General features: G+C 39.6%; 1 protein-coding gene across 4 annotated transcripts in view; it reads left to right on the top strand.

The window, feature by feature from the left end:
- The window catches only part of PIK3C3 (phosphatidylinositol 3-kinase catalytic subunit type 3), an 88,426-nt gene that overhangs the window by 64,244 nt on the left and 4,738 nt on the right, over positions 1 to 19,444 (top strand). For all 4 annotated transcript variants that reach the window (XM_033011122.2, XM_033011121.2, XM_033011124.2 and 1 more), the window contains one exon: positions 17,128 to 17,253. In XM_033011122.2, the coding sequence (XP_032867013.1) occupies positions 17,128 to 17,253 (126 nt within the window). The remainder of the gene's footprint in view (positions 1 to 17,127; positions 17,254 to 19,444) is intronic.

Below are 19,444 nucleotides of genomic sequence, written 5' to 3'. Positions count from 1 at the left end.
TCCATAACCCAAGTCACCATGTGATGAAACTGTCAGTCACTTGTGGTGATTAATTTGTAACTGACTTGAAAATACTTGCTCCTGTTTTACAAGTTTTGAGCAATTTGTAAAATGAATGGAGTTAAAGATAGGCGAATATACTTTTGAGATCACGTAGCACATGTGCCAGTAAATACCTAATTGCTTTTTATCATCCATGCAGTAGTTCAGTCTGCTCTAGCAGTCTGTTCCAAGTGCTATTTTAGCATTCTGCTAAGAACAGTAATCCCACTTTATGAAACTTTTGATGAGTGAAGCAATCGGCACTGACTAGATTGTGAAAGATCGTTCAGTCTAGTCTAGGATCCTGTGAGTTATGGATGGTTTTATAAAACCAGTCTATTGGTAGATAAACCCAGCCTGTTGAAGATTTAAAACCAGGAGACTGGTATACCTTCATCGCCAATAAATTTTTGTTTATTGTGAAAGCAGACTCATGTCCCATAATTCTAACTTTGTCCCTTTGCGCCAGCCTGAATCATTCTCCATTCGATGTTTCAGCAGCAGTTGACATTAAAAATACTAGAAGATTGTTCATCTAGATTTCATTACACTTATACTTTAAGCAAATGTTGGCTTTTTTATAACCTGCTTTACAGTGAAGGTCTATCTGTTTTAATTCCACAAAAGATTTTGTGTAGCCTGTATATCCAAATGAAATTGGTTCAGTGTAATTTTTATTTGAGCAGTGGATTTTCTCTAAAATAGACTGTTCTTCAGTGTTTTCAATAAGCTATAAAAGCAAATTCAGAATCTTTAAATTAGTGTTTCATGCTTTAATACAATTCCCTTAAGGAAAACTAAACTGTGACTCCAATTACGTTTTCCCTTTTGCCTGCAAGAATGCAAGATTTCTGTTCAGAGCTTCTTGGTTTTAATTTATACAAACAGTTCATGTAGCTGTTTAGTTTCATTACCAGGAAGGCCACCCTAAGCAGAGGTGCTGAATTTTGTGATAAAGATGACAGCCCTTCCTCCACGCGGTTGTGTTCCTGAGAAACTGACAGCTAATTCTTCTTCCATATCAGTATTTGAACCTTGCCTCTGTCCCTAAATGCCCTACAGAGATTGAGCAGGTTACTCACATAGAACATAGGAGATAGTCTTCAAGTAGAAAACTGTAACGGTTCAATACCTACCAAGTTCTGGGAGTAGCTACATTTTCGTGGAGACCTTCTTTTGAAGGAAGACACTTATGTAACAGGATGCTTGTAACATCTCTGTGAATTTCATCTTTGCAAAGAAGACATGTTTGGTTCAGGCTACCTGTTGGAAACATGGAGGAAAGTACTTTTACTTCCATGATGCAGTATGGCAGGGAAAACCTTTTGAATTGCAAAATCTACAAATAGGTGCACAATGAATCCTACAGGTAGTGCAGGGGCTAATTTTGGAGAGTTTGTCATTGACTGAAATAGTTATCAAGAGATCAAACTGATGATTTCATTGAATTCCAGAAATGATGGTTCTTTTGTGTTTGCAGCAGCAAGTTTGAGACTTGCTTCATATTTTAATCTTACTCACCGCTGTCCAGAGTTCACTGTCAGTTTACATGATAGTGTTCATTATTGCCTTGAATGCTATCTTGTGAGCTCTGAAAATTTTTTTTATCAAATGGAGTCTCCCAGTGTTCGCTTCCAATTAACATGAAATATCCTTGTTTCTAATTACTATCTTGGCATTGTGTTTTATATTGGTAAACTCTATAGAAGTGCTGTCCAAGGGTATATTGCTGTCTGTAATTAATAGGTTGTCAGATTCCATAAAATTTTTGTAAAGGATTGTTTTATTATAGCAACATTTGAGTATTTCAGAGACTTCTAAAACTCTTTTACTCTGTATAAATTTCCCATGTAATTTTCTTGAAATAACAAATCAACATACAGAATTGAAAGCTAAGAAGTTTTTTCAACAGCTGCTGAGTATGTTGCAGTTCACTGATGCACAGTAGTTAAAAATAAAGATTATGTAGAGCATGATTGTATTGCATCCAATTGGAGATCGTGGAAGGAAGCACAATCTAAAAGGAAGTTAGTTCTAAGAGCTGTGAGTTAGATCAATGTGGTTATTTCTAAGTTTCCTTACAAAGTATAATAATGCCTTCTTTGCATGAAGAGAACATAAGCTTATTTATTATATGACAGATCACTGTTAGATCAAATACAGCTATTAGTTATTGGGATACTGATCTCTGACAGTGCTGCAGCTTGGTGAACCGTGACTTTTACCCTCATACTAGGTTCAAGTCTGTATGTTCACAGCATCTTTAAAATGTGAAAAGATCTAGAACTGAACCAGTAAGGCAGGTATTTCTGATAAGGAATGTAAATCCCTTTGACATTTTCAGATGCTATGAAAGGGAAAGATTATACCTTCCCTAGTTCTCAAAGTTCATTTAAAGTGTGCTTGTTCTGTTCAAAAACAAAACAAAACCCACACAGTAAGGTATTAGCAAAAACATAACCAAATTGTTTAGCTTGTTCATAAATGTTTTCTTTGTCATTCACAGTTTTTTCAGCCCTTCCCCAAGTATTGGTATTTTATATAAACTCCAATTTTTTTTGACAGCTTAGTTGTTTTTAACTTCTGTTAACTGTTCAGGTTTGGTCCTTTTAGTTCAAAAATTATCCTTTGAATATACTCCTGGAACTTGTGCAAAAATAATACATCACAATGGGATCCTTAGAGAGTAAGCAGAGAAGACCCTTCCATAAAGCAGTTGTTGACATGATCTACTGTGGATGCATATGACTATGTTCAAAGCTCCTATGACAGTAATTATTTACTTTAGTTCTCAATTTTTGGTTTTACTTTTTTGCTTTAAAACAACAGTTAGCAAATCGGCTGTAAATGGACTAGGATCGGAATCATCTTAACCCGTTGTAGAATGGTGAATAGGTCATTGTTGGGTTTTTTTAAATAATGCATTAGAAAACTTCTTTTGGCTATTAAATACCCATTAGCCTTTCTCAGAACAGTTAGGAGCTTTGTTAGTACTAATAAAAAAAAGGAGCAAGTTGTCTTGCATCTCTTGGGCTGAATGGTAAGTTTTTTCAGTCATTTAACAAGATAATACTGTACCTTGCTGTAGGAAAATTGAATAAATGCTTTCATCATCTCAATTGATTTTTATTTTTTTCTTAACACTTTAAACAAAAAATCCATTTATATTTCAACAGACTCAAATTAGCTAAAGATCCATTTTGGACAGACCTGCAAAATTAAATTACTTCTGATGTGTGAGTCAAGTCAATAGCCATTTCAACCATGGTATCACTTTCACAGAAGACAAAGGTGAAGATTTACAAATGCTTCTGTGTCTGAGAAGGTATCCTGCTTAATAGCGTAGGTGGAAGTTTATAGCCAGCATTTTCCTTATTGGTGCTGTAGTAATACTCATTCTCTGTTTTGTAGTGCCCTCACTTCTGCTTTAGGGGGCTGGTGGGTCAGTGAGGCTCTGGTCTCACAGATAAGTGAAGTCCAGTCACTGAGGTAACTAAATAGGTTACCTTTATCTGAATTTGGTGATAAATCAGAGTAATCTATTATTAAACTACAACTAAAACTATAGGGAAAAAAAAACCCTGTTTTTAAACAAATGCTTACTGAAGGGAGTTTCTTTGGTGAACAGTTCATTTGACACAGATCTTTGAAACTGGAATTTTTCAGTAGGTGCATCTATACTGCTGTTACCAAGTAGGCATGAATTATTCTGAAGATTATTTCGAAAGAAAGATTTTTCTTTAAGGAACCAAAACTGTGACCATTAAAGTGAAAGCATTCTAGTTCTAGTCTAATCTTTAACTTCACAAAATGACATCATGCATCATCACTTCTGATGGGCAGGAGGGTGCTCTATGTTACAGGACATACCAGCTGGCAGGTGAAAAATACAGCAAGATGTAAAAACATGCTAGTGAGTAAAGCCACCTTTGGAAGTATTTTTGGTGTTCCCCTTTTGTAAACTCTCAGAAAGTAATCTGCTGAGTTTCAGGATGAAGGTTTAATTTTTGTAATCATACATGTATTCTAAATAAAATTAAAATTTGCATATACGATATGATAATGATGGCTAGAATAGAATAAATTGGTATAGAATAAAGAATACTGCTGTCATTTTGTATGGTTTGATTTCTTGTGCTTTCTTTTGTCACTTCCTGTGAGCTATATGTGTATTATAAAAGGATGCTTGCTAGTTAGATTAGTTAGAAAAGATGGGTGGAATTCATCAATCCTTGGACATTCTTATGTTCAGACAAATAAGGAGAAAAAGATCATGAAAGTATCTAAAGTATGTGGAATATGTCCTCTTCAATGAGGCAGAGGCATTGGATGATTTGAGTTGTGATTTTTTTTTTTTTTTTTTTTTTTTTTAAGAATTTCAGGCTGGTATGTTAAATGAGACTTTTTAGAAAAACCTGAGTGCAGAAAGCACTCTTAAAGAATATTACTACTAACCTGAGGAATGAAAGGGAAGGCAGGATCTTTATAGTTGGAAAGTGGTTTTGACAAAATATCATCTCCCTTCCAGTAAAAATGTGACATCCCAGGGAGTTAACTGGCAGAATATAATTGTATAATCAAGTTTAAAATGTAACTGAAAGCATATTGTCCAGGTGTCATTTCTGTCAAATAGTTGTGAAATGTCATGAGACAAATATGTATCAGGTGAAGGCAAAATTGGAACAGCAGCTTGTATCACATACAACTTTCTGTGAAATAAGTATAGATTACACCTGTTTGACGTAGTTCATGGGACAGGATGGTATAAGCAGAGCTAGGTGGTCTGTTCCTGTCATCTGTGAAGGTAGTTTCACATTCTTCTCGTTTAAAAGAGAGCAAGCTGTACACAAACCAATTCTACTTATTGGAGAAGGACAATAATGCAGCTATTTCCCCCATGTTAGTGTGAAAAGAACCGGAAACTCCCAGTGACATCAACTGGAGATATGGATTTAGAGCATACCAAAATTTGACAATATGTTCTTACTCACTTTTCATAACATTTGTTTTCAGAAATTAAATCAGTTATGACCTTAATAATGCATTCTCACACCTAGAATTGGACTGAAAATTATTGAGTCAGCATTGGCCTGAAAACAAAAAAAAGCTCTGTTTGAAGTTTCACAACTATTCTTTGAGAGTGTGTGAAAAAATATTTTTTCAACCAGCTAACTACTTTCAGTGGGTGTACCTAATATCACTAAATAAATTAGCTAGTACATTTCAGTTGTAAGAAAAGCTTGTTTTAGTGACTAACTTCCCTCACTCCACTTTCGATCATTACTTTTCCCCATAGAAAAACCCAGAAAATGGTGATTACAAATTACACAAAATTGTCTCTATCCTCAAAACTGTAGGAACCCTCTTCAGATTCCTGGTGTTTTGTTTAATAGTAAAACATTTGTCAATTTTGACCAAGAAAAAGTAGCTGTAGAGCTTAAAATTAGTTGTCTTTTTGATCCTTTCATCTCCTTTTGTCCTCTCCATACTATTTATAAAGAAAACTGTCAGTCTAGTGTGCTTCACCTCATGGTTCATTACACCATCGTGTACTGCCACCCTCCGATTTAGGCTTTTCTGAAAACTGCTTTGGTTCCAAAATGTCACAAAATGAAATTAAATTGAAAAGCAGCAGAAGTTTCTCCCCAGTTTGCCTCTCCCTTTCTGTGGCCTCTGAGGTAATTGCCTTTAAATTTTCCACTCTTTGCTTATTCTTTTCCACTTCACAGTTTTCAGGGAAAATGCTGAGCTGAAATCTCTTTATGTTGACTTGTCAATGCATAACTGATAATACAATGACAATTTTTCCCCATACACACTTTTTTCCTGCCAGTGCTACTTGCTTTTTCATTTCCAGTACAGCTGCAACACTGATTGTTGGGGTCTTTTAAATTAGCCAGTGCTATAAATCTAAGTAATAATGACTAAAATCTGGACTCAATTATATAGCCAATTTTGTGTAAGGAAGAGGTAGACCATCACTCTTGAGATGTAGCTAATGTATTCAGTATTGTCACCTCCTAGCAAAAAAAGCTTTTGATTTCTCTACAGGAAAGCCAGATGGTTTCTGGCTGTCCTTCATAGCAAATTTGACCTTTAAATTAGAAAACATCAGGGACTGGTGATTCATTGGTGTACAAAGAACTCGTCAGGCATTAAAGAACAGTGCCCTAATTGACTGAGCTGTATTTCAGGTGCCCATTTATTAAAGAAGGTGCGGCAAAGATGCTGCAACTATTTTATTTACAAGCAAGGTTATTGTGAACATAGATGGGACAAATACCTGGCTTCCATGAAGCAGTAGGTAAAGGCTTTTTGTGAAAACAGCCGGTTTTGGTTTTGATAACACCATACACAGAAAAGGCTAAAACCAAACCATTCAGGACACTGGAGAATTTTCTTTCTATGCAGTGTAACGCTGAGAGCACCCTCTGTGTTTCCAAGTCAATGCAAACATTGACTAGGTCTCATCCCCTTTGATAAGAAAGTAAGCACTCTAATTGTTTGGAAATCAGCAAGAAGAGAGAGCAGACACGTTTTGTTCCCTTTACGTTAATCATATCAAAGTAAAATGATGTTCTACAAGCATAAAAGCTAAAGCAGTGATATGATGTGACTTGAGGTACAGAAAAAGTTTGAGACAGCTTGTTTCTAAGCCTGAGCTAATCTTTCCAATTTCTTCATCTGGGTTGTGGTAAAACTACCTGTGCTCTTTCCCCCTCCTCTCTCTTCCCCAGGAGTGAGTCAATGGATAAATGAGAGTTGAGTTCACAAGTTAAAACAGAAAGGACTTCTAATTTGGTGCTTGGCATGCCTTTTCAGACAGTGGATATCTGTCCCTTTTTATCTGACTGAAAATGCAAGCATTTGTTAAAGGTGGAGCTTGGAAACATTTTTGAGATTTATTAATGCCAAGAAGAAATTTACAGGAGAAATAAACTCAGTTTTGCTTGGTTAGAGTCTGTTTCGGTATTTAAATTTGCTTGCTGCTCTGAGAAGGTTTATTCTTTGTGAAAGTGTCACATTGATATGGAGCTTATTTTGTCTATGCAGATGTTTATCTTTCTATCCATTTGGGTAGTGATGCTGCAGCTGCACAACCAGCTTTTCTGCTTCTTGGATGTTGATTTTGCATGTATATTAATTCATTTCAAAATTTAAGAAAAAGGGAATAAACGTCACAACATATGAAACAAGTGTGATAACACTCTTGTTGCATTATATCACACTCTCTACTTGATTATAAGTTTTTGGCCAATATGATGAAATTCTGAGCTGCAGCAGTATCATCTTTGTGTACTGCAGCAGCTAAAATGCTGATTTTCATGGAAGTTCAATTTAGAGATGTTCACTAACATCTTTACCAGCTTCTATTTAAAAAAAAAAAAAAAAAAAAAAAAAAAGAGAAGCTTACACAGGCTTATTTAGAAACTTCAGTTTGTTCAATTCAAAGCCTTGAAAACAAAAGCTATTGTTGGAACAGTCTTTCAGATTGAATTGTTCATGAAAATAGAGCATCTGAATAGTTTGTACTGTGAATTGTTTAGACTGCAGGCAGTGGGCAAAGCAAGTCTTTTGCTGAAAAATCTGAAATGTGATAAGCATTTATGCCAGTTTATGCTACATGAATGTTGGATGCTGGCTGCTGGTAACAATTATAAGTCAAAACAGTAAAAATAGTCAGGAAAACCCCTCTAACTATTGTTGTTTTCTTTTTTGGGTATCAGTTGATTTTTATCTGAGGTTTAGTAGTAGCCAGGGTGCTTACATCAAATTCATATTATGACCCAATGAGAAAGGACACTGAAGTTTCTCTTGAATTTAAGCAGCTGACTTTACAATGAGCAATCCCATATTGGAGTGATAAAATTATGTAGCTAGTAGTCATAAAAAACACAAGCAGTGCTGCTTAATGTTGCTTGAAGAATAAATACTAGAGTAGCCACCAGTTTTCAGAATGGATGATTTGCAATTTGTTTAAAAACTAAACAGGATTGAGAAAGGGTTCGCATATGTACATGTGTTATGTTACCTAAAAATGCATTGCTACCTTCTTCACTACTTAGCAAAAACATAGCTACAAATGTTCATGAAGTATGGATTTGGATACCTCCCTGAAGCTTGTAAAAGCTTCCTAAGAATTTCTTAATTAACCTTGTCTTAACCTTGAGCCTTAAGTATCTAATCCATTTTAGGGAATGTTTTAGCAGCGAGAAGATGCTTGCTAGTAAAAAAGAAAGATTCCTGAGTTTAATACAAGGATAACTATGGCCTATACTATACAGTAGGTCAAACTTGAGGACAAAAATAAAATAAAATCTATACAAATCTGCTCTTTGGTGAGAGGGAAAGGGCAGTCGTGTGGTTAAGGAGCAAAAAGCACAAGTGAAAATCTTGGAACTTTGCAATGAATTGAATTTACCTGTACTAGTGCTTGTCCCAACAGGGTTTTTGTATGATCTCTCAGTCCTAAGTCTGTCATTCTTCCAAAAACACAAAATACCAAAATAGAAGGGTAAACTTGGAGATTTATTCAACTAAATAAAAACATAGTCTTGCCGTTATCTCAGACCTTTAACTGCAACTTTTAGTATGATGATTAAGGTTTTCTTACCATCCTGATTTTTATACAGTACACAGTTCTATTGGTGTGACTGGAAGTTTTCTATGAAATCAGCTTTATACAATGTTTGATACCATTTTCAAAACTATAGTCTTCTTACACTTTATTACTAAGCTATCTGCTGTGCAGGGGATAGGAAATGGGCAGCTTGAAAGTTGAATGTAAGCATCTTCATGGACTCTGTAATTCTTTCTCCAACCTTTTCATCCTTAAACATTTAAATCAATGTGTGTATACAGTGGAGTTTAGAACTTTCTTTTCTGGAAGCAAAAGCAAAAGTTTATCCAGATTGATCAAGATTGTTTATTTTCTCTTTGACAAATACTAATGACTAAACTAGAAAATTCATTTAATTTAAATGCCAAAGTGAAAACTCTTAAGTAAATGATGCAGGTAGGACGTTTCTGATGTCTTCATGGTGGCCATTCATCTTTAGTGTGTTGAATGAGGTAATTGTAAAGCTCATCAGACTTTGACCCCCCCCAAATTTGCTTTTTTTTTTTTTTTACATTATGCAAAAAATCTCTTCCTAGTTCCACCTCCTCTGTGAGAAACTATTGCTTTTAGAAAGCATGATTTACTTTTAACTCAGAGATTTCAAATTAGAATTGCTACTTTGTTACAAGACTTAGGAGTCAATGTATAGTAATCTTGTTGCTGCTGTTGCAGCTCAAGGGGTAATTTGTCATCTTGCCATGTTTGTTCTTGGCTAGGTTGCAGTAGTCTGTTTTAATTGCACTGCTAAAAAACTGTAATGAAAAGATCTAGTACTCAGGTGCTTTTGATCCCGCTGTTAATTGTGAACTGATTTTCACATCTGACTGGATAATTTTTTTTTCACATATAGCAATGTGTAGGTCTGTTCCTGGTGAAGGTGGGAAGTAGATAGTCATTCATTCCATAGAATGAAGCTTCATCTTAATATCACTAACTGCAAGATTTTCTGAGAAGTTCTGTGAGCAAATTAGATCACGGAAATGCATGGTTACTAGACGTGTAAAAGAGCATTACAGTGATTATTGGGGTTTTTGAAACTTTAGTTAGCAATTTTGCTCAATTCCCATTACATCATCTTTTCTATGAGTGTGAAAATAGATCTGATAGAATTCTAATTTGGGGAGGTATTTAAGCTTGTGCGTAATTGCAAGCATGTGATTAGTCCATTAAATTGAGTAATATTCTACTGTGTGCTTCATTGACTGTCAAATTTCTGAAATGCCTGTGGGAGATAATAAACTTCCTTCTCATCGTGTTTGTTATGAAGATAAAACTTCTATAATATTAGCCTGATATATCTTCTAAATCTCTCCCTCGTACTTGTGTCCATGAGAGTATGAACTTTTTCGGCTTAATCTATTCTTTCATATTGATCGAACTTCTGAGTGGAAGATGAGGAAAAATTCAACTTATGCTTACTTCAAACATATCAGCAACAGAGTTATAACAGTGATTTGAGTGAAGAAACATTATCTTAATGTATTTGGCAGGCTAACTTACGCTTTTTATTGTAGTGCTGAAGGGCACTATTCTGGAACACATTGCCTTTGAAAAGGATGCAGAGTAATACTAAACGGAAATCTTGGACTATTTTGCTATCATAAAGATGGTGGTAGTATATGCGGTATCCTTGGTGCATAGAAGGGATACAAAATGGGAAGAGAAGGTACTATCATATCATAAATATGACCTTATTAAGAACATTGTTGAAATAATTTGGCTCGCATTTTTGTCAATGCTTAAAAAAAGAAAATGCATAGAAAATGTTCAGGAAGGACTTGATTCTATCTTGCAGTCAGTCTCCTTAATCATATCCAGGAGAAGGCTAAGCAGAAACTTAAATAATTTGATATTTGCCTACAGGAGAGAGGTTTCTGATGGGCAGTTCTTTCATGTAAAAAATTTTAATGGGCTCAACTGCTTGGGATGAATATTTGACAAATTCAGATAGTGAATAAGTTGCAATTGTTAAATAGGGCAATTAATCACTCAAACAGTTTGCCTAGGATATGAAGCATTCTGTCTCAGTATAGAGTCCGTAAAATAAATTCTTACAGATAAACTAGAAGTTACATACTTGATGCAAAATTTGTTTGTTACCAGTTTACCTAATAGATGTAGATGAGTATCATAGTCTCCTTAAGGGCTTGTATCATTTTAAATTTACCTTTATGAGAATAAAGCATTTAATTAGATAGCATCAATGAATTTTCTGCAAGTAACTTGCATTTTCTGGGCAATTTCCATATCGTGAACAGCACTACTTTGCAAGGTGACTAGTTGTTTCAAACTTTGAGGGTTTGATTGATTAGAGAATGCTAGGATCTAGGTTCACTGAAAGAACTTTAAAGCAAATTTGAAGGGGGAAAGGGATAAGACCAGTATCACCAAAGGTAGGCCTGGGGGCAGCATGGCAGTGTTTGAGGGACAGTGTGCTGGTGAGGTCCTTCAGTCTGCCATGTCAGAGGAAGTTAGGGTATGGAGATTTCACATGGCAGCAAAGACTCAAGGGTTACTGATGTGTTAGAAACCACAGAAGAACCTGAGAATGGTCTACATAGAAATTAGGGCTTCTTCCCCCATAAAGGTGGCCAGATCAGTAGACCAAGTGAAGTACATCTACACCAGCGGGCATGGGCAACAAACGAGAAGCTGGAAGCCATTGTGCAGCAGGAAGACTATGACATAGTTACCATCATGGAAACATGGTGGGTTGACTCACACTACTGGATTGCTGCAATGAATGGCTATAAACTCTTCAGAAGGGATAGGCAAGAAAGGAAAGGCAAGGGGATAGCCCTATATGTTAGGGAGTAGTTTGGTTGTCTAGAGCTTAATGATGGTGATGATAGGGTTGAGTGTTTATGGGTAAGAGTCAAGGGGAAGGCCAAGAAGGCAGATACCATGGTAGGAGTCTGTTATAGACCCACCCAGCCAGGGTGAAGAGGCAGACAAATTATTCTGTAAGCATCAGGGAGAAGTCTCACAATCACCTACTCTTGCTCTCAGGGGGGACTTCAATTTATCTGATGTCTGCTAGAAATACAACAGAGCAGAGAGGAAACGGTCTAAGCAGTTCCTGGAAGAGAACTTCCAGACTCAGCTGGTGAGTGAGCCAATTAGGGAAGGCACCCCACTGGACCTGCTGTTTGCAAAGAGAGAAGGACCTATGGGTTATGTAATGGTTGGAGGCTGTCTTAGGCATAGTGATTGATTATTGGAGAAGTAAGGAGAGGGGTCAGCAGAACTGCTACTTTAGACTTCCAGAGGGCAGACTTCTGCCTGTTTAGGAGGCTGGTTGAGAGTCCCTTTGGAGGCAGTCCTGAAAGGCAAAGGTGTCCAGGAAGGCTGGATATTCTTCAAAATTAAATTTTAAGGTGCAGGAGCAGGCCATCCCTATGTGCTGAAAGACCAGCTGGTGGGGAAGACTGGCCTGCTGAACAGACAGCTTTGTCTGGAACTTAAGGAAAAAATGAGAGTTTATGGCCTTTGGAAGAAGGGGCAGGCAACTCAGGACTGCAAGGATGTGGTGTTGTTACACAGGGAGGAAATTGGAAGGGCTAGAGCCCAACTAGAACTTAATCTGGCTACTGCCATAAAAGACAATAAAAATATGTTCTATAAATACATCAGTGATAACAAGAGAGTTAAGGAAAATCTCCATCCTCTATTGGATGTGGAGGGAAACAGTGACAAAGGATGAGGAAAAGTCTGAGGTACCTATTGCTGCCTTTGCCTCAGCCTTTAATAGTAAGACCGGTTGTTCTCTGGTACCCAGCCCCCTGAGCTGGAAAACGGGGTTAGGAAGGAACACAAAGCTCCCGTAATCCATGTGGAAATGATTAGAAACCTGCTACAGTACTTAAACACACACAGGTCTATGGGGCTGGATGGGATCCACCCAAGAGTACTGAGGGAGGTGGTGGAAGTGCTCCCCAAGTCACATTCAATGATTTATCAGCAGTCCTGGTGAACTGGGGAGGTCCCAGTAGACTGGAAGTTAACAGATGTGACACACATCTACAAGAAGGGCTGGAAGGAGGGTCTGTGGAACTACAGGCCTGTCAGTCTGACCTTAGTGCCAGGGTTGGTTATGGAGCAGATCGTCTTGAGTGCCATCATGTGGCACGTATTGGACAACCAGGTGATAAGGCCCAGCCAGCATCAGTTTATGAAAGGTACATTCTTCTTGACTAAGCTGATTTCTTTCTGAGACAAGATGACCTGCTTAGTGGTCGAGGGAAAGGCTGTGGATGTTGTCTACCTAGACTTTAGTAAATCTTTTGACACCACTTCCCACAGCATTCACCTGCAGAAAATGGCTGCTTGTGGCTTGGACTGGTATATTCTTCGCTGGGTAAAAAACTGGCTGGGTGGCCGGGCCCAAAGAGTGGTGGTGAATGGAGTTAAATCCAGTTGTCAGCTGGTTAGAAGTGGTGTTCCCCAGGGCTCAGTACTGGGGCCAGTTCTGTTTAATGTCTTTACCAGTGGTGTGGGAAAGGGGTTCAGATGCACCTTCAGTAAGTTTGCAGACGGTGACAAGTTGGGTGGGAGTGTAGATCTGCTTGAAGTCAGGAAGGCTCTACACAGGGATCTGGACAGGCTGGATTGATGGACGGGGGCCGTTTGTGTGAGGTTCAACAAGGCTCAGTGCCGGGTCCTGCACTTGGATCACAACAACCCCCGCGCAGTGCCACAGGCTTGGGGCAGAGTGCCTGGAAATCTGCTCAGTGGAAGAGGACCTGGGGGTGTTGGTGAACAGCCGGATGAATATGAGTGGGCAGTGTGCCCAGGTGGCCAAGGAGGCCGATGGCACCCTGGCTTGTGTCAGGATCAGTGTGGCCAGCAGGCCTAGGGCAGGGATCGTCCCCCTGTACTCGGCACTGGTGAGGCTGCACCTCAAATCCTGTGTTCAGTTTTGTGCCCCTCACTGCAGGAAAGACACTGAGGTGCTGGAGCATGTCCAGAGAAGGGCAACAAAGCTGGTGAAGGGTCTGGAGCACAAGTCTTACAAGGAGCAGCTGAGGGAACTGGGGGTTTTTAGCCTGGAGAAAAGGAGGCTCTCTGCAACTGCCTGAAAGGAGGATGTAACAAGGTGGGGGTCAGTCTGTTCTCACAGGTGTCAAGTGATAGGATGAGGAAATGGCCTCAAGTTGCTTCGGAGGAGGTTTAGATTGGATATTATAAATGATCTCTTCACCACAAGGGTTATTAAGCATTGGAACAGGCTGCCCAGGAAAGTGGTTGAGTTGCTGTCTCTGGAGGTATTTAAAAGGCATGTAGATGTGATGCACAGGGACACAGCTAAGTGTTAGACTTGGCAGTGCAAAGTTAACATCTGGAGTTGATGATCATAAAGGTCCTTTGCAACGTAAATGATTCTGTGATTCTATTATTCTGTCTTAAACTCATTAATTCTGAGAGATCATGGACTTGCAAGGAGGTCTTAAACAGCACAAATGATTTTCCAGTTTGAGTGCCTAAAGTTAACATACAATAACTGAATCATAGAATGGTTTGGGTTGGAAGACACCTTAAAGATCATCCAGTTCCAACCCCCATGCCATGGGCAGGAACACCTTCCACAACACCAGGTTGCTCCAAGCCCCATCCAACCTGGCCTTGAACCCTTCCAGGGAGGGGGAAGCCACAGCTTCTCTGGGCACCCTGGGCCAGTGTCTCACCACAAGACCAGTGAGAATCTCACAGGAAATAAATTCTTCCTTATATCTAACCTAAATCTACGCTCTTTCAGTTTAAAACTGTTACCCCTTGGCCTGTTCCCACTCCCCCTGATAAAGAGTCCCTCCCCATCTTCCCTGTCCCCCCTTTAAGCCCTGGGAGGCCACTCGAAGGTCTCCCCGGAGCCTTCTCTTCTCCAGGCTGAACCCCCCCAACTCTCTCAGCCTGGCCTCCCAGGAGAGCTGCTCCAGCCCCCTGATCAACTTCACAGCCTCCTCTGGACCCGCTCATCAGGTCCATGTCCTTTTTATGCTGGGGGCTCCAGAGCTGGACCCAGCACTGCAGAGAGAGTCTCACCAAAGTGGAGTAGTGGGGGAGAATCCCCTCCCTTGACCTGCTGGCCACACTTCTCTTGATGTATCCTAGGATACGGTTGGCTTTCTGGGCTACAAGTTCACATTGCTGGATCATACTCAGTTTTTCATCTACTAGTACCCTGAAGTCCTTCTCCTCACAGCTGCTCCTTATCCACTCTTTGCCCAGCTTGTATTCGTGCTTGCTATTGCCTTGACCTATGTGCAGGACCTTGCACTTGGCCTTGTTGAACTTGATGAGGTTTGCACAGGCCCACCTCTCAAGCCTGCCAGTTGGAAGGTAATTATTTAGTCCAACTAAATCATTTAGTCCAACTGCCTGACCAGTTCAGAGCTGACCAGGTTATAGCATGTTGTTAGGGCAATGTCCAAATGCCTCTTAAACACTGACAGGCTTGGGGCACCATGTTAGGGAGTCCAGGGAGTCTTAAAGTTTCAGTGATTCCCTCAAGTTAAATTAAGGTGAAACAACACCAGACGACTGGTTAAAATGTTTTACTTGCAGTAAAAATGACTTAAACTTGGAGAAGGATAGTAAGCAATGAGTTCTCCTATTGACAAATCTATAAAGGAAAGGAGAAGAAAGAGACCAGTCACCATCTCAGGTCTGGTAATCTGGGGTGATGGGTGCACACAGTGCAAAATTTTCTGTTGCCTTTTAAGTTCATCGTATCAGCTGATTAGCATACTAGGCAAAGGGAGGCAGGTATTCCAGGACTCATTTCTGTGAGAGACAAGGTGGTCTTGCTCCCTCCTACCGCCTTCTTCCTCAGGTTTTTACTTCTTAGGTAATTGTCCAGTCTTTAGCTTATCAGTCTTTTTGGCCTAAACATACAGTTTCCTTTGAGACTTTTCTAAGGAATTTGGCACTACATCATCAAGAAAGTGGAGCCCTGCATCCTTCAGTACACTCCCTCATTCCTTGGGCAGCATTCTCTAGACTAATCCCAAAGGCCACAACTTTTCCTTGAGGGTTTCTGTGTTGGGGAATGTTTGAGGCATTGGTTCCTTCAATTCCTTACACATGGATCACCTCTTTAAGAACTTTGTTCTAGTGTTTGACCATCTTCTCTGTAAAGAAATGCTTCCTAATGTCCAGTCTGAACCTTCCCTGGTTCAGCTTTGAACCATTGTTACGATTTTTTAATTTTCTTTCAGAAAGAATCTGAATGCTTGCCATTCCTATGTGCAGATGTTGGTATACAGCCAGCACATTAGAAAACTTAAATTATGTTTTGATATCTCTAGTACTTCCTCAGATCTGCGTATCAGATTATTTAAACTCATTCAAAATGCTTATTTATGCATCCGCCTGTCATAAATATTATGAGGGATAAAGCAATTCTGCAAAACTTACTTGGCTCCTGTAAAGCAAAGTCTTTTTTTTTTTTTTTTTTCTGCTAAAGATCTGTTTAAGCTCTTGCCAGTTCTGTGTGCAGAGATTTTTTTTGAGTATTACTGAAGGAATGTCTGTGGTAACAGCACTTGTGAGATGTTGCCATCTGGAGCAGTCCTGAACAATTGCCATGGATTTAGTTGGAATTCACAGAAAGTCATCCAGTGCACCTTTGTAAATATTCATGGGTCAAGGCTCTGCCAAGTCTGAAATAGAAAAACATAGATGTTGCTGTATTCTTAATTATAATGCATTAAACTTTTAATTCATATATAAATTGTGAGTACTAAGCAAAATGTGTTATTGGTGTAATAGTTAAAATATGTTGCTGTCAAAAATAAAAACAATGTCAGTAGTAGCAGTGTCTCCAACCAACTGTTCATGGATGGTGGATATAATCAAAAGTTAATGAAATTCTCACCTACCATATAAAGGTCAGTTTTGACAGGGTTGATTTGCTCACTCCTTCCTCTGATTCTGTATTTTTTACTTAATTGCCTTACAGTATCTGAAAGACAGTGTTATCTGAAAATAAGTTTAGTATAAGGAAGTGTTGCATACTTTCAGAAATGTTTAGGTTCATCCAGACTCTTCCAGCTGTGTATTTAACATGCAGTGTTGCGTTTTTTTTTTCAAATGGCATTTCATTCTTGTTTAGTGAGTGTTGAGTATTTTCTCTTTTTCTCATAGCATTTTAGTTCTGGTTTAGCTCTTACATCCAGGTACTTCTCTTGTAGTTTCTCTCTCAAGCTTTGAAATTACTGGTTGGGGTGATGAGGTGTAGGAGGCTGTTTCTAGCTTTTTAAAATACTCATGAAACAGTTAAAAACAGGCTTTTTACATAATGTTGTAGATTTCCAGTAATCTGCTGTAACTTAGAAGTAAAAGAGAGATTCTCTACTGAATTTTCATAACTGCAATCACTACATCTGCTACTGCATACTTCAGATAGAATAGTGTGTATTTAAACTGTTGCATTTAATGTATTTTTGTCATCTCTGCCACAATTCCAGGTTCAGGACAAGTTTCGTTTGGACCTGTCTGATGAAGAAGCTGTCCATTATATGCAGAGTCTAATTGATGAAAGTGTCCATGCCCTCTTTGCAGCTGTGGTGGAGCAGATACACAAGTTTGCACAGGTGAGATTTCTTTTCAGTTGGTGGTTTCTGTAAAAGCTGAGTGAGATGAGATGTTGTGAGTGGTAAGTTCAAGGCTTAGCATAATTGTTTATGATGTTTTAGTTCATTTTCCAATGAGTTAAAAGTGTGTTCTTGCTGCCAGTACTGGAGAGGAAGCTCTTAGTGATTCTAGAAGAAAATTTAAAGCACCTTAGCAAACATACTAAGTGAGATGTAATGTCAGATTTGGGGCTGTAGGGTTGGCTGAGACCTGTTGCTGGGAACTGACTGCTTGCAGGGGATGTGCAATGGTGGAGTGTCTGCATCACCAAGTAAAGGAGCTGTGTGAGGAGGTCAGCAAACTACACAGTATTGAGGCTGACAAGAACAAGATTTACCAGATCTTCCTCAAGGCCTTGGAGATAGAAGAGCCTGAACCTCCAGCTGCACTGAAGGAGGAGCAAGAATACATTGTGCTCACTAAGTTAGGAAATGGAGACTCCCAGGATGGTGATGGCTGGAACCTTGAGACTGCTCGTTACAGGAGCAGTGGCTTCTTCTTTACCTGCAGATCTGCAGAATAGATTCAAGGTGATTGGGAGTAGTCAGGGTGGATTTACAAAAGGGAAATCACACCTGACCAGCCTGGTAACCACTTAAGATAAAATGCCTAGTTTGGTGAACTGAGTGAGAACTGTAGGTATTTTTTAATTTGATTTTTGCAAGGTTTTGACACTGTCTTCCTTAATAGCCTCATAAACAAACCAGAGCAATGTTTACCAGAGAACTAGACAGTCATGTGGAATGGAAACTGGATGGTGTGCTGGGACTAGAAGGTTGTGATTAGTGGCACAAATTCCATCTGGAGGCCAGTCACTAGTGGTGTACTCCAAGAGCTGATACTAAGGCCAGAATTGTTTAATGTCTTCATTAATGACCTGGATGATGGGATGAAGTGCACCCTCAGCAAGTATGCAGACAATACAAAACTGGGAGGAGTAGCTGATACACCAGAAGCATGTGCTGCCATTCACAGGGACCTTGACAGGCTGGAGAAATGACCACACAGGAATCTCATGAAGTTGAAATGCCACGTACTGCACCTGGTAGGAAATAATTACATGCTTGAGCATGAGCAAGGGAGTCATGTGATGATGTGGGAAGCAGGTGTTCAGAGAAAGCCCTGAAGGTTCTGTTGGACAAATTGCACATGATGCTGAAATCTAGTAGTGGTCAACAGCTCAACATCTGGATGTAGGACAGTGATGATTGGTGTCCCTCAGGGGTCCGTAATGGAAACAGTGCTGTTTAATATCTTCATCAGTAGCATAGACAGTGGGATCAACTGCACATTCTACCGGTTTGCAGGCAACAGCAAGCTGAATTGGTGCAGTTGACGTGCCTGGGGGACTGAGTGCCATCCTGAAGGACCTCGATAAGCTCAAGACATGGGCCCCTGTGAATGTCATGAGGTTCAACAAGACCAAGTGCAAGGTCCTGCATCTGGTCAGGGCAACTACTGGTGTCAATACAGGCTGGGGGATGAAGGGATTGAGAGCATGAGGAGAAGGACTTGGGGGTACTGGGTGAAAAACTGAACATGAGCCAGCAGTGTTCACTCACAGCCCAGAAAGCCAACTGTACCCTGGGCTGCATCAAAAGAAGAGTGGCTAGCAGGCTGAGCGAAATGATTCTGCCACTCTACTCCATTTTGGTGACACTCCACGTGCAGTACTGTGTCCAGCTCTGGAGCTCTCAGTTCAGGAAAGACACGGACCTGTTGGAGCAGGTCCAGGGAAGGGACACAAAAATGATCAGAGAGCTGGAACACCTTTCTTTTGAAGAAAGGTCGAGAGAGTTGGGGTTGTTCAGCCTGGAGAAGAAAACACTCCAGGGAGACCTTATAGCAGCCTTCCAGTACTTAGAGAGGGTACAGAAAAGGTGGGGAGGGACTCAATCAGGGGGTGTGGGGATAGGACAAGAGGTAACAGTTTTAAACTGAAAGAGGGTAGATTTAGGTTAGATATAAGGAAGAAACTCTTTACTATGAGGGTGGTGAGACACTGTCACAGGTTGCCCAGAGAAGCTGTGGGTGCCCCTTCCCTGAAAGGGTTCCAGGCCAGGTTGGACGCGGTCTTTGAATACTTAAAGAGGACTTATAAGAAAGACGGGGAGGGACTTTTTAGTAGGGCCTGTAGCAATAGGACAAGGA

This window comes from Tyto alba, unplaced genomic scaffold, assembly GCF_018691265.1.
Source record: "Tyto alba isolate M040663 unplaced genomic scaffold, T.alba_DEE_v4.0 Super-Scaffold_42, whole genome shotgun sequence".
In the NCBI taxonomy this organism is placed as follows: Eukaryota; Metazoa; Chordata; class Aves; order Strigiformes; family Tytonidae; genus Tyto; species Tyto alba.
This window is presented reverse-complemented; position numbering and strand designations above follow the sequence as displayed.